Source organism: Schistocerca gregaria, chromosome 8 (assembly GCF_023897955.1).
Source record: "Schistocerca gregaria isolate iqSchGreg1 chromosome 8, iqSchGreg1.2, whole genome shotgun sequence".
Classification (NCBI taxonomy): Eukaryota; Metazoa; Arthropoda; class Insecta; order Orthoptera; family Acrididae; genus Schistocerca; species Schistocerca gregaria.
Window position 1 is genome coordinate 503,538,083 of NC_064927.1, and position 16,739 is coordinate 503,554,821.

General features: G+C 38.6%; 1 protein-coding gene across 1 annotated transcript in view; it reads left to right on the forward strand.

Annotated features, from left to right (window-relative positions):
* The window catches only part of LOC126283980 (splicing factor ESS-2 homolog), a 79,982-nt gene that overhangs the window by 23,974 nt on the left and 39,269 nt on the right, over positions 1-16,739 (forward strand). The window contains exons 4-5 of the mRNA XM_049982442.1: positions 5,181-5,340; positions 9,668-9,919. Coding sequence (XP_049838399.1) covers positions 5,181-5,340; positions 9,668-9,919 — 412 coding nt within the window. The remainder of the gene's footprint in view (positions 1-5,180; positions 5,341-9,667; positions 9,920-16,739) is intronic.

The window sequence follows — 16,739 nt, forward strand, 5'->3', positions numbered from 1 at the left end:
CAGATGCCATGAAGAGCACAGGATGCAGCCAACTGCAGCTGGTGGCTCATCTCAGCACCAATGATGCATGTTGCTTTGCGTCAGAAGAGATTGTCTCTGGTTTCGAGTGGCTATCACAGATGTAAAAGCTGCCAGTCTTGCTTGCAAGGTGAAAGCAGAGCTCACCATTTGTAGCATAATCAACAGGATCCATTGTGGACCTCTGCTACAGAGCCAAACAGAGGGTCTGAATCAGAGGCTCAGGCAATTCTGCGACCATGTAGGTTGCAGATGCCTCATCTTACACCAAATGGGTTCTGCTAAAGAGATCAGGGGTCCTTCACATGCAGGAGGTGGCTACACGGGTACCGGGGGCTGTGTGGTGTGGACATGGTGGTTTTTTTTTAGGTTGGAGGGCCTTGGGGGAGAAAGGGCTTCAGTCTCAAAGGGTGCAGGTCTTACAAAGGAAGGATGTAGATGTAGGAACCATTGGTATAATGTTGTAAATTGTCATAACTGAGTTGGGGAAGTACCAGAGCTTGAAGCACTAATAGAAAACAGTGATGCTCAAATTGTAGTAGGCACTGAAAGCTGGTTAAAGCTGGAGATAAGTTCAGCCAAAATTTTTGCGAAGGACCTAACAGTGCTCAGAAAGCAGAAGTTAAATACAGTTGGCAAGTTTGTCCCCATTAGAAGTAGTATATCGTGTAATAAAATTGAAGTAGATAGTTCCTGTGAGTTAGTACAGGTAGCGGCCATTCGTGTGGCAACCGAAATAATATACCGACCTCCCAACTCAGGTGATACTGTTGCTGAAAGGCACAAACAAAACTTGAATCTGATTTCAAACAAATACCTGACTCATTCAGTTATAGTTGCTGTTGACTTCAATTTACCCCCGATGCATTGGTGAAAATTCATGTTTAAAACTGGAGGTATGCATAAAACATCATCCAGAATTGTGCTAAACAAATTCTCTGGTAAATATTTGAAGCAGTAAGTTCATGAGCCCACTCACATAGTAAACAGTTGTGAAAACACACTTGATTTCTTAGCAGCAAATAATCCTGAACTAATAACGAGCATCAAAACGGATACAGGGATTAGTGAACACATTGTAACCTCCCCAAATCCTCCAAATATAAGAAAAAAATTTATATTTTCAAAAGAACAGATAAAATTCAATTGATGCCTTCCTGAGAGACAATCCCCAGTCCTTCCAAATTAACGATGCCAGTGTAGACCAGATGTGGCATGAATTCAGAGAAATAGTATTGACAGCAATTGAGAGATTTATCCCAAATAAATTAACTAACTACGGAGCTGATCCCCTGTGGTGCACAAAACAGGTCAGAACTCTGTTGCAGAAACAATGAAAAAAGCGTGCCAAATTGAAATGAAAGCAAAATCCCCAAGATTGGTGATCTTTTACAGACACTCAAAATTTAGTATTGTGAGATGCTTATAATAGTTTCCACAACAAAACTTCTTCTTGAAACCTGGCAGAAAATCCAAAGAGATTCTGGTCATATGTAAAGTATGCTAGTGGCAAGACACAATCAATGGTTTGTCTATACAATAGCAGTGGAAATACAGTTGATGACAGTGCTGCTAAAACAGAGTCACTAAGCACAGACTTCTGAAATTCCTTCACCAAAGAAGATGACATAAATATTATTCCAGAATTCAAATCAAGAACAGCTGCCAACATGAGTAACTGAGAAGTAGGTATCCTGAGAGTAGTGAGGCAAGTTAAATTACTTAATAAAAACAAGTCTTCCAGCCCAGATTGTATGCCAAATAGGTTCCGTCCAGAGTATGCTGATGCAATAGCTCCATACTCAACAATCATATGCGACCACTCGTTCTACGAAAGATCTGTACCCAAAGATTGGAAAGCTGCACAGGTCACGCAAATATTGAAGAAAGGCAATAGGAATAATCCAGTAAATTACAGGCCCATATCAATTATGTCGATATCCAGCAGGATATTGAAATTTATATTTAGATCAAACCTTATGGATTACCTCGAAGAGAACGGTCTATTGAGACAGTCAACATGGATGTAGAAAACATCTTTCTTGTGAAACATAACTAGCTGTGTACTCACACAAAGTGTTGAGTGCTATTTACAAGGGATTTCAAATTGACTCTGTATGCCGGCCAGAGTGGCCGAGCGGTTCTAGGCACTACAGTCTGGAGCCGCGCGACCGCTACGGTCGTAGGTTTGAATCCTGCCTCGGGCACGGATGTGTGTGATGTCCTTAGGTTAGTTAGGTTTAAGTAGTTGTAAGTTCTAGGGGACTGATGACCTCAGCAGTTAAGTCCCATAGTGCTCAGAGCCATTTGAACCATTTTTTTGACTCTGTATTTCTAGATTTCCAGAAGACTTAAGGCTTTTGACACCACTGTACCTCACAAGTGACTAGTAAGCGAATTGCATGTGTATGGAATATCAGCTGTGTGACTGGATTCATGATTTCGCATCAGAGAAGTCATAGTTCATAGTAATTGACAGAAAGTCCTTGAGTAAAACACAAGTGTTTTCTGGTGTTGCCCAGGTTAGCATTATAGGCCCTCCTTTGTTGCTTATCTATATAAACAGTTTAGAAGACAATCTGAGAAGCCATCTTGGATTGTTTATAGATGATGCTGTCATTTATCACCTATTAAAGACATCAGGATATCAAAACCAATTGCAAAATTATTTAGATAAGATACCTGTAAGGCGCAAAAATTGGCTGTTAACACTAAATAATGAAAAGTGTGAGTAAAGACCGGGTTCCAAGCCAGAACTAATATGTGTAGGAACCAAGGAGGGGATTTGATGGGGGAGAGTAATAAAATACTTGATAGGTGGGCACATTACTTCCAAGAGTTACTGAACCCAGAAGGGGAAGGGTTAGAGTGAGAGGAACTGGTGGAACTAACTTACTGTGGACCAGGGGTTGCAACACCAGGACCTACACTGGGGGGTGGGGGGGTGGACATGATGCAAGCCATTAAGACCTTGAAAAACAATAAGGCACCTGGAGAAGATGAGATCCGGGCCGAACTTCTCAAATATGGTGGGGAATCGCTGTGGAAAACAATTCATAAAATAATACTGAATATCTGGCAAGAGAAGAGCATGCCAAAGGAGTGGAAAACAGCTATAATGGGCCCCCCCATACATAAAAAAGGAGATAAATTAAACTGCCAAAACTGTCGAGGAATCTCCCTACAAAATACTACATATATAGTTTTCTCCAAGATTCTAACCAGCAGGCTTACTCCATATGTGGAAGAGAGAGTTGGAGACTATCAGCGTGGCTTTAGAAGGAACTGACCAGATATTCGCATTGCGCATACTATTTGAAAAAGTTGCGAACATCAAATTAACAGACACCAGCTTTACATCAACTTTAAACAAGCCTATGATAGCATTTCAAGAGTGCCACTGTGGACTCTAAACTGAAGATTCTGGAATACCTAAGAAGCTCATTAAACTTTCTATGATGACCCTCAGTGAAACCAAGTGTAAAGTAAAAATATGGGGCGAAATCTCCAGAGAAGTGGAGTTAGACAGGGTGACAGTATCTCATCATAGCTGTTCAACCTTTGCCTAGAAAAAGTGATAAGTCAGATAGAGTTAAATAAAGGAGTAACCTTCTTAAATCGTTCACTACAGTACCTAGCCTACGCTGACAATGTGGCATTACTCGCACGAAACACTGCTGTGCTAGGAGAAGCCTATCAACGACTGGAGAAAGGTGCAAGGGAACTTGTCCTGACAGTCAATGTCGAAAAGAAGTATATGGCAATGACCGACCAACTAAACCTACTAAATCTCAGGATAGGCGACAGGGAGTTTGAAAGGGTGAGAGACTTCAAGTACCTCGGGTAGACTATCACTGAGACAAATGACATTGGCAGTGAGGTGAAAGCCAGAATAGCAGCAGTTAACAGATGCTATTTTACTGCATTACTCATGCTTAGGAGTTTGCTTCTATCACAAAAATCCAAAATCCTCATTTACAAAACAATTATAAGACCAGTTGTTATATGTGGTGCCGAAATGTGGACCACGGCGTTAAATGAGGAAAAGATGCTTAGCAAGAGAAAGGTGCTATGTAAAATATATAGCCTAATATATGATCAAGAAGGCTGGCACATTTGTACGAATGCAGAACTACATCTTTTTGAAGAACCTGACATTGTTACTACCATTAAAATAAGAATACTATGATGCACAGGGCACATGGTCAGAATGGAAGAAGACAGAGCATGTAAGAGGATTTTTTATGGCAAGGCTGGAGGCAGACGGCAGAGGGGTTGGGTGGATGAAGTTGAAGAAGACATGAAAAAACTGGATGTCAGAGGATGGAGACGGATAGAATGGTAGGATAATGTGATGCAGGCCATGGCCCTTCACGGGCTGTAGAGCCGATGAGTAAGTAAGTAAGTAAGTAAGTAAGTGAGGTCATCCACATGAGTGCTAAAAGGCATATCTAAAGGCCATAAATTCAACTAAATACTTAAGAATTACAATTACAAATAACTTAAATTGGAATGAACACATAGAAAATGTTGTGGAGAAGGTGAACCAAAGACTGCATTTTTATTGGCAGAACACTTAGAAGCTGCAACAGATCTACTAAAGAGACTGTCTACACTATGCTTGTCTGTCCTCTTTTGGGACACCAGTGTGCAGTGTGGGATCCTTGCCAGATAGGATTAATGGAGTACACTGAGGAAGCTTGACGAAGGGCAGAAAGTTTTGTATGATCGAGAAAAAGGAGAGAGAGAGTGACAGATGTGATACAGGATTTGGGGTACACATCATTAAAACAAAGGCATTTCTCGTTTTGCAGGGATCTTCTCTTAAAATTTCAATCACCAACTTTCTCCTCCAAGTGCAAAAATATTTTATTGATGCCGAACTACATATGGAGAAACAATCATCATAATAAAATAAGGAAAACCAGAGCTCGCACAGAAAGATATAGGTGTTCATTTTTTTCTGCATGCACAGGAAATTAGTGGTTTACCTCTGTTGCACAGTAGACAGTAAACTGTGCAACAGCTATATGAACTGCAATGCACACTTATGTTTTGTGCAAATTTTTCATAAGTAGCAATATTCATTTTGATAAAACCTTGCAACATTTTTTTGCATCCTTACTATACATGTGACATATGTTTCTCATTTTTATTTCCAGTATTCGTGGTTATACGCAAAAGAAGACAATTCTGATAAGGATAAGAACAAAAGGCTTACACTACCATCAATAGAACAACAAGCAGCTGGCACAGAAAGGCCACTTATGATTGACACTTGGGGATACACTAACAAGAATTACATAATGTATGTTCCAGATGGTAAGTATTACATCCCACAAATAGTTACATGTTGTTTTACTATGTTCCATATTACTGGATAGTATCTCCATCCCGGCTACCATTTTATATTTAAGACAGTAATAGTTATATGCTAAAAAACACCCTGTGCACAATTACTCAGCATTGTGATCGCAAAATAGCTCAAGGATGTCAACATACAAATAAGTGATTGTGTTGGCTAAAGACAAGGGCCAGTATTGAAATCAAAGTGAATGTATACTGTTAGTGTTTGAGGTTCAGCATGTTGTGCACCAAAATGTTGACTGCCGAAGGAGGATTAAACACACTATTATTACAGCATATCTGTTTCTTTCATTAGTTAACTCCACATAAATAGCAAAAACATTACCTTTCCACTTTGTTCAAGTCATCCTTACATCATAAATGTGGTACTGTTGGAATAAACATTTCTTTCATAGTCCAGCAGCAAGAGACATTTTCCTGAGGACACTGGTTGAGTAATAAAGTTAGACGCACTCGTCTAAACAGGGTCAGAGCTGCCCAACTGATAATGACAATAAGACAATGGTGTTTTGAAAACAAAAAGTATAGAGCAATTGATTGCAGTAGATTTAGTTTAATGAGTTGTATGCTTCACCACAAACAGCTCCTTCTGCCTAGTGCTCCCTCCCCCACTTTCTGAAGTGAAGGACATTTCTGCCAAATTTGCTCAAGGTGCTTCGCTGTCTCTGCTGAAACCATGAATATTGTTGAAACACCTCTATTTCCCAAGATCACAGAGTCCAGGAATTTTAATTACTGTTTTACAGTGTGTCAAGCAACTAAGATTCTGCCAATCAGTTTATCTTCAGTTTCTGCTGCAGTTGTGTGTAACAACTGTGGCAGCACATCTCAGATGAACACGTGGAGAATTGCATCATTCAGCCAGGGTAGCAACAAACATGATCTCTTACAATTACAACCCCCTCTCCTAGCCGTTGGTTGGGTGGCTTGCGTGCCTCTGGGATACAAATATCTGTACTGCAGCCAACCACAATAGAGAGGTATCTGTTGAGACGCTAGACAAATGTAGTTTTTGAAGAGGGCAGCAGGCTTTTCAGTAGTTGCAGGGGCAGCAGTCTGGATGATTGCCTGATCTGGCCTTGAAACATCAACCAAAATGGCCTTGCTATGCTGATACTGTGAACAACTGAAAGCAAAGGGACACTAATGCAGTGACTTTTCCTGGGGGCTTGCATGACATCATCTTGAGAAAAAATAGTCCCCATTCAGACCTCCAGGCAGGGGCTGCTGAGGAGGGTGTCATTGTCAGGAAAAACAAAATTTATGTTCTGTGGGTCAAAGTGTGGATTGTTTGATCCCTAATTGAGCAGATTGATTAGAAAATTTGAAACAGGAAATGGATAAGTTGAAGTTTGGTGTTGTGGGAATAAGACTTCTGATAAGGTGAATACAGGATTATAAATACACTATCAAATAAGGGTAATATGGGAGTAGGTTTAATATTGAATATAAAAAAGAGGAATGCAGGTAAGCCACTAAGAACATCTTAGTGAACCTATTATTGTAGCCAAGATAGATACCGTACTAAGCCCACAACCACCGCATAAGTACAAATTTATATGCCAAGTAGCCCAGCAGATGATGAGATTGAATAAATGCATGATGAAATAAAAGAAATTTTCAGGTAGTTAAGAGAGACAAATATTTGTGATGGGGACTGGAATTTGATAGTAGGAGAAGGAAGAGAAGGATAAATAGTGGGCGAATATGGTCTGTGGAAAAGGAATGAATGAGGATATTGTCTGGTAGAAATTTGCACAGAGCATATTTTAATCATGACACTTGGGTTTAAGAATCATGAAAAAAGATTGTATACATGAAATAGGCTTGGAGACACAAGAAGATTTCGGATTGATTATACAGGGTGATACAAAAAGGTACGGCCAAACTTTCAGGAAACATTCCTCACACACAAATAAAGAAAAGATGTTATGTGGACATGTGTCCGGAAACGCTTAATTTCCATGTTAGAGCTCATTTTAGTTTCGTCCACCTACACTCAATGGAGCACATGATTTCATACGGGATTCATACCTGTGCTGCTAGAACATGTGCCTTTACAAGTACGACACAACATGTTGTTCATGCACAATGGAGCTCCTGCACATTTCAGTCGAAGTGTTCGTACGCTTCCCAACAACAGATTCGGTGACCGATGGATTGGTAGAGGCGGACCAATTCCATGGCCTTGACGCTGTCCTGACCTCAACCCTCTTGACTTTCATTTATGGGGGCATTTGAAAGCTCTTGTCTACGCAACCTCAGTACCAAATGTAGAGACTCTTCGTGCTCGTATTGTGGACGGCTGTGATACAATACGCCATTCTCCAGGGCTGCATCAGCGCATCAGGGATTCTATGCGACGGAGGGTGGATGCATGTATCCTCGCTAACGGTGGACATTGTGAACGTTTCCTGTAACAAAGTGTTTGAAGTCACGCTGGTACGTTTTGTCGCTGTGTGTTTCCATTCCATGATTAATGTGATTTGAAGAGAAGTAATGAAATGAGCTCTAACATGGAAAGTAAGCGTTTCTGGACACATGTCCACATAACATATTTTCTTTCTTAGTGTGTGACGAACATTTCCTGAAAGTTTGGCCATACCTTTTTGTAACACCCTGTATAATGGTAAGAAAGAGATTTCGGAACCAGATTTCAAATTATAAAAAAACATATTCGTGGACATATGTGGACTATGACGTCAATTTATTGGTTATGATTTGTTGATTAAAACTGAATAAATTATATAATGGTAGGAAATTAAGGAGATGGGACCTGGATAAGTTGAAAGAATGGGAGGTAGGGCCTCTGGAAAGATTGACTAGAACTTGATAAACGAATACAGTAGAAGACAAATGGGTAACCTTGGGAGATGAAATAGTGAAGCTAGCAGACGATCAAATAGCTAAAAGACAAGGTGTAGTAGAAATCCTTGGATACCATAGGAGATACTGAATTTAATTGATGAAAGGTGAAAATATAAAAATGAAGCAGGCAAAAGGGAATATGAATGTTTAAAAAATGAGATTGACAGGAAGTGCAAAATCGTTAAGCTGAAATGGCTGAAGGACAAATGTAAGAATGTAGAAGCATATAGATCTAGGGAGAAAGGTAGATACCACCTATAGGGAAATTAAAGAGGCCTTTGGAGACAAGAGAAACAGCTGTATGAATATCGGGAGCTCTGAAGGAAAACCAGTACTAAGCAAAGAAGGGAAAGCTGAAAGGTGGAAGGAGAATGTAGAAGTGCCTTACAAGGGAGGTGCACTTGAAGGCAATATAATAGAAAGGGGAGAGATGGGAGATATGATCCTGCAAGAAGAGTTTGACAGAACACTGTAAGAGCCAACTCGAAACAAATCCCCGGAGTGGATCAACATTCCATCAGAACTGCTGATTGTTTGGAAGAGCCAGCCATGACAAAACTATGTCATCTGCTGTCCAAGGCAGTACTAACCCTCCTATAACTTTTCTTAGAAGATAGGGTTAGGAAAGGTAACACTACAATTATAGCATTTGTAGGCTTAGAGAAAGCTTTTGACAATGTTGACTAGATTACTCTGTGGATTCTGAAGGTAGTAAGGGTAAAATACAGGGAGTGAAAGGCCATTTATATCTTATACAGAAACTAGATGGCAGTTATAAAGAGCTGAGGGACATGAAAGGGAAGCAATAGTTGGGAAGGTAGTGAGACAGCATTGTAGCCTATCCCTGTTGTTGTTCTGTCTACATGTTAACCAAGCAGTAAAGGAAAGCAAAGAAAAATTTGGAGTAGGAATTAAGTTGGAAGAACAGTTGAATGGAACGATGGAACAGACATTCTTCTTCCAGCGGTGTACCGTAGGTCTCTAAAAGAGCATAGCATTCCAAAGGATTGGAAGAGGGCACAGGTCATCCCTGTTTTCAAGAAGGGACGTCGAACAGATGTGCAGAACTATGGACAAAGGCAAAACAAGGATAATGGAATGTAGTTGAATTAAATTAGGTGATGCTGAAAGAATTAGATAAGGAAATGAAACATTTAAAGTAGTTGTTGAGTTCTGCTATTTGTATAAAAAAATTTAAAAAAATGTAGACTTTCTCCAGATGCAAATTTTACCTATACCACATTTATCACATCTGTATATTTTCTGTTCTCTTCCTATATCTAGAAGGCTGTGAAAATTCATTATTTCTTCATGGACATACTTCTTGGGTGGAAGTTTTCACATTTTGCAACTTGTGTCTGTGATCCTGTGAGTATATCTAAATTTTATAACTAAATGCAATGTTGTTTTACAGGGGTGGCTCTGACACCAGAGGAGGAGGTGGAACGAGCTCGGAGGAAGCAGGAGGTGGTACACCAGAACACTCGCCTTGCCAAGAACCCATTTGATGAGCAACACAGCAAAGAAGTTATCCACCAACTGGCTCAGAGCCAGGCCCAAGCATTGGAGGGCAAGATTGGTGTGGATGGTAAAGAACTCACACAGACCAGTGCTACACCCACAATACGAGGCTTCTCCTTTGTGAAAACTCCTTCTCCAGCTCCTGGTGAGTTAAGTTATTTTTTCCATATTATGAGATGTTAACAGAATATGTGTTAAGTTTTAACACAAACTCTCCTTTGCTTACCCTGCATTTTAGCAATTTACACACTTTTCAGTAGTGCATCTGGAACACAGAAGGGCTAAAATAATGACATATTTTAAACATCAGAGATGTTTACAGGTAAATACAAGTAAGCAACAAAATCACAATGCTAAGGATAACGGCAGCAGCTTCCAAAAGTGAATACTGAAGCTTGTCTTAAGGAGCAAACATGTGGAGCTTGAATTTAGGAAGAAAAGTTGCTGAACAGAGGTATGACGACATACAGAATGAATGTATTGGGGCCTAGGGAGAGCGATTTCATCTCAAATCATGAGGTCACACCAACTGGTGGTCATGAATTTCTACGGAAAAATATGTATTAGACCTCTATATCATAAGTGTTAAGAAATAAAGTATTTTCATTTTATATTATTTTTTGTAAATGGTACAGCCCTTTGAAAAATGCATATTTCATAAATAACTCTTAAAACAACAGAGAACAAAAAAAAAAAAAAAAATAAACCAAAATTAGTGGAGGCCTGACAGATGTTTTATGTTAAAGCTCCCTCTCAGAGTGTTGAAATGTAGTTGACATTCACCACTTATGGGCTTTCTTTAACTTACAAATTTAAGACAGAAATACTAAATTTAAGTTTATTTATCCACTTAATTTTTTCCTTTTCTTTTCTTACTTGGAAAGTCACAGAACACTATCTTCTCTGTCATGTTACCAGATACTACTGATGTAATTATAAACAATATCTTCCTGCTCCAGCTACCTGTATTGTGTAAATATTTATTACTAAAAATGTAAAAAATTGCATTTTTACGAATTATTTACTCGAAAACCCCCATCCAAAAACTTTTTGAGAATTACACAAAATGTTGTTTGGTTAATGTGTTAGTAGTCAGTGCAGAAACAGTGGGCAATATTTTTCTGTGTAAAGTGTTAGAAATTTTTCAACATTCTGCATATTTCGCATCACTGAATTCCTAGTGTAAAATATGCATGTTGGAAACACTTTTTCCAGTGTTCTTCTGTTTATAACAAATGAGTGAGAACTTGCACATAAACCATTCTGCATTGAGTTTGGTGTTTGGTTTCAACTTTTTGTTAGATACAATGTCAGTGAGGAAATACAGTAGAAACAAGGGAGGTGTGTGAACTATAAAAAAAAGACACAAGAAGTGGTGTTTAAGAAAAATGAAAAACACTCCACAGTTGTTGGAAATCTGTCAGAGGTATTTGCAGAAATGTCTTGGTTCTAAATTAATGGTATTAGCATCACCTCCATTGTACAGAAATTGCTACACTCATTACAAGAAGAAATTTAGTGACAACCCACCTGAACACTCACTATTAGCTGAATGTGAAACTGAAGAAGACAGTGCAGATGTTTATATTCCAGGGGTGAAGTTGTTGATGTGTTGAATGTTAGCATTTCTGTTGTAGCCATCCACGAAAGGTAAGAAGCCCTAGAAGAAAACAGTATATAAAAAGAAAGTTGAAGGAATTGAAACAAGTTTTACACAAGCAACGTCTTAAAAACTTTGTGAAGTGTGTAATGTAGATGCACTTGGTGCAGGACCTGAAGATAATGATACATGCACAAAATGTGATATGTGGTTTCAGAACCTAGATACCACTATCTCTGCAGCCCCCTTTACTGAGAAGGTACAGTTACTGCTACTGATACAAGGTAACTCTAAGCAGCAGATACAGAAATACATACCCAATTCCTCACATTATTTGATTTCAAAAGCTCATAAAATAAAGAATGAGGAAGCTATTTGGGCATGCTCTAATTCTTACAGTGGGCATCCATTGCAAGATGATATGCTTACTGTTGCTCTGGAATATTGCCTAAGTGATGACAAAGATTGCAGCAGGCAAAGTCCTAACCAGGCTGATGTTATCTCTGTTAGTGAAAATCATAAAAAAATTAAAAAAGAAAAAAGATATATGGCAAGATCAATAAGAGAAGCATATCTCCTAATGAAAAAGGAGAACCCAAATTTAAAAATTGGTCTCCAAAATTCTACTCCTTATGAAAAAATTGGTAAAATGCCAGCCAGTGAAGGAAGGAAGTATGCACATGTATTTACTGCACTAACTTGAAACTCGTTTGTTTCACCACAAGCAGTGTCATGGGGAAGAACTACACAGAGCTGGACCTGATGTTTTTTTTTTGTATATGTCAAGAGCCGCAAGATAAATGTTGGTTGCAGCAGTGTGCAGTGTATCCTTGTGCTGACGTGATGATTGTTGAAGCACTACATCTTCAGGATATTGACAAAGACATAACATATGCATTGTGGGAGGGAGGAGAGTGGTGAAAAAGACAGTAGAGCCAGAGAAGTTTGTTACAGAAGTTAGGCATTTGGTCATGAGAGGAATAGCTTGCCATCAGAGAGAGGCGATAGCAGAAGTAAAATCAGCCACATCTCAGAATACTGATACATTAGTTCTTCATTTTGACTTTGCTGAAAACAGATCTGTTGCATTGCAGAACGAAATCCGAAATTACCACTTGCACACATCACATAGGCATCAATATTCACATGTGGTGCTCATGTCCTTGGAACGTCACACTGTTTTGCTATTGTCGTTGATGATCTCATTCATGCCTTTGCACATGCATGCTATGCTGTCTTGCATATGTACTGTCAGCATGATAACTGATGACATAGCATCTAGAGGCCACACATTTCCTAAACATGTGTACGTGATTGATGGTGTAGCATCTAATTTTAAAAACTTTATGAGCTTGGTCAACACTGTAGTACAGGAATTAAGGGAAAAAATGGATATTTCCAGCAATAGGTCAGGGAAAAAGTACATGTGATAGGGTAGGAGGTCTTTGTAAACATCTTGCAATAAGATTTCATCTCCAGCATGAAGCTGTTGATACTATAAGAGGTGCTACTGGATTTGTACAAACCATATCAACATTAGTAACAAGCATGAATCTCTTATTTCTAAATGAAAGTACATTAAGGGAACTCCATTTAAAAAAGAGAGAAGAGTGGTCTGCTATGAAGCCTGTAGTAGAAATTTAATCGAGTCACAGCTAGGTTGCCACCCAGAGTGGAACGTACTTTGCAAAAATGGTTCTCCATGAAATGCAGCCTGTTACTATGTGTGAAATGCAGAGACCACAGTATACATTAGAAGACTTTGTAGTGAGCTACTTCATTTCATTGATGTATGACTTCAGTGGTGGGTGGGAAAGATAATAAGTATCTCTCATGAGCTGCAAGATATAACCGTCTCCTTTATGACACCTCATTGTCCTGTTAATGCTTTCAAGTGGCCATCATCAAAAGATCAGTGTGCAGTTCCCATTTCCCAAGTACTGCTCTTGTTGGATCATTCTTGTCAGTGTGCAAGCTCAGCTTGTTTATGGAAGGGAAAAAAAAGAGAGAGAGCAAATCATCTCTTTTCAACCGTGCAGTGTTGATTGTTACATTGTAGGCAATTTTAATTCATGGGAAGTTGTTTAATTCATGGGAAGTCGTGGAGAAGTAAAATCATGACAGAAGACAATAATAATTTGTGAAAAATATCATAAAAAGAAAAATGGGTGTAAATATTCTGTTTCTCAGTTTTGTTATAAAATGCTTTCAAACAAAAGTATGAATTGCTTCCCACTCACTTATTCAAATTCAGAAATACCAGTTTTGCATGACATTTACTTAAAATCAGTGGCAAATTTGAATATTTAAGTCTCCATGATTTTTTGATCTTGATAGTAGAGAAGTATTGCCCACTCTGTTTGTACACTCCCCAAGTACAATGACCAACTAATGTACCACAAAAGTTTTAGAACATTTAGTATGGGGGTTTTGGAGAAAATAATTTCTAAATAACCAAAACATTTCAGACTCTTTCATCTTTATGTGCAAATATTTTGACAGTTTAAGAATTTCATCATTAATGTCATAGATGACAGTTAGCTGTCCTTCCACTTTATCATTTCTCAAAACAGTTAACATCCTGTGACTGTTCATATTTTCAAAACATAATTTTGAAATTCACAAACCGTTACAAATTTTCAAAGTTTATTTTCCCCAAAAAAATGAAAAAAGCTCAAAAGTGTGTATGTATTAATCATGTTTCTTAGTATTGGGAATAAAGTATTTATTGAAAATAAATTAAAGTGTGTGTCACTGTTAGTGTCTTTATTACAATTCTTCAATTTTGCCTTTTGTTACATTTTCACGAATACTCTCATTTAGAGAGGTCTGTAGTGTTTTAACAAATCATCAGAAAACCTAAATATTGTATTTTTGGAGAGGTATCATGTGGAACTTCAGCATATATGTTTTTCAGCAAACTTTGAAGTAGTGATGTGACACATTCACTCTTGACCTCTACGATTTGAGATGAAATCTCCTTGTCGTGAAATGAGAGCAAATCTCATAAGGACCAGAATTTGTTTAAATTTTTGAAGTATTATTGTTGAAATGGATGGCCCAGATAAAAATTGTCTGGAGTACATGTTAATGCTTTTTATTAGAGTTGAAAATTGTCCGGAGTAATTGTTTTTGTTTTTTATTGGAGTTGAGTGATAGCCATTACTGATAACAAAGTAATAATTAAACAGAGATGAAAAGTAATCTTGGAACATATTTTTGTAGAAAAAAGATTATCTAACAAGCTGATACCGGGTGTCAACGTTCTGATTACACAAAAATGTTGTATGGTTCAATTCTTCACAGTGCCATCAGGAGCTCCAATGCTAGGCGCGTTATGGATTCTCTTGGGGTAGCATCAGGACCAGAAAGAAATCCAGTATGCACTCAGTATGGCTACTGAAGGGTCTCAACCTGGAGGCGGCTCTGTCTGCAGCTATTGAGTGTACAGGGCTCAATCGTGTGCAAGTTGGCTCATGTTGGTATAAGTAACACCTGTCACTCGGCTTCTGAGGCCATCCTCAGTTCATACAGGTGGCTGACAGAAGTGGTACAGACTGCTGGCCTCATATGTGGGGTGCAAGCAGTGCACACAGTTTGCAGCATCATGCCCACATTTGATAGGGGTCCTATAATTTGGAACTGAGAGAAGGGTCTCCACCAAAGGCTTTGCCGATTCTGTAACAGTCTTGGATGCAGATTTCTGGACCTACATTATGGAGTGGAGAATTGTGGGACACCCTTGATGTATCATGGGTGCGCTACACAAAGGAAGCAGTTACTCAGGTAGCAGAGTACTTGTGGAGTAAACAAGAGGTTTTTTTTTTAGGCTAGGTGCTCTGATAACCACTCTCAAATGACACACAGTAGAAAAATCAGATTATGTAAAAAGGAAATACACTTTGGCTGTCAGGTGCTCTGATAACCACTCTCAAATGACACACAGTAGAAAAATCAGATTATGTAAAAAGGAAATACACTTTGGCTGTCAAAAATTTAACAGTAAATTGTGGAAATATTTGTAACAAAGCTTCTGAATTTACTGCCCTCCAGGAATGTTGTTGCACACAAATTATTCTTGGAACTGAGAGCTGTGTGAAATCCGTAGTAGAAAGCTCTGAAATATTTGGTGGGGCATGGAATGTACATAAAAAAGACAGATAAGAGGGGGAGAGTTCACAGTAGTCGACAAAAAAAAAAAAAAAAAAAAAAAAAAAAAAAAAAAAAAATATATGTGTCTATTGACGTCACAATATAGTTTGAGTGTGAAGTTATCTGAATGTGTGTAACAGGTCTAGGTGAACTCAAGTTAATTATCAGATCTTTTTACAGGCCAGCTGAGTCTGCTGCGACAATTTTAGAATTGTTCAAAGAAAGTTTACACTTAGTAGTGCACAAATGCCTAGATCATGTAATATCAGTTGGAAGTGATTTTAACCTGCCGAGTATAGACTGAGACATCTATGGACTTATTGCAGGTGGCACTGATGGACAGTGTTGTGAAGTACTTTTGAAAATGTTTTCCAAAAGTTGCCATGAGCAGCTAGTTTGGCAGCCCACACGCAATGGAAATATTTTAGACCTTGTAGCTACAAACAGGGTTGACCATTCCTATAGTGTCAGTCTAGAGACAGTGATTAGTGACCATAATGTCATCATATCAATGATGGTTACTCTAATTAATAAATGCATCAAGAAGGCTAAGAGAGTATTTTTGCTAGAAAGAGCAGATAAGCAGTTATCAGCATGCCACTTAGAAAGTGAATGAATATCATTAAGTTCCAGTGTGCTGGACATAAAGGAATTACGGGCAAAATTTAAACGCTCTGTAAATTGTGCCCTGGAGAAGTTTGTGCTGGGTAAGTGGATTAAGGATGGAAGAGACCCACTGCGATTTAATAGCTAGATTCAGAAACTGCTGATGAAGCAAAGACTGTTGCACTCTTTGTTCAAAAATGAACACGCAAATGATGACAGGCAAAAGTTAGTAGACATTCATGTGTCCATAAAAAGGTTGTTGCGCAAAGCATAAAAAACTACAACTGTCATATCTTAGTAAAATGTTTTGCCAAGGACACAAGAAAATTCTGATCCTAAGTAAAATAGCTAAACGGGTCAAAGGCTTCTGTCCAGTCACTTGAGTCACTTGTTGACCAGTCTCATCTGATAATAGAAGACAGCAAAATGTTGCGTTTAAGAGACCATTCACTCAGGAGGATTGTACAAAAATATCATTGTTTGACTGTCGTACAAACTTCCCATATGGAGCACATAGTAATAGGCATCCGTGTTGGAGAAAAAGCAACTGAAATAGCTGAAAAGAAATAAGTCAGCAGGTCTGGATGGAATCCCAGAGAGTACTCTA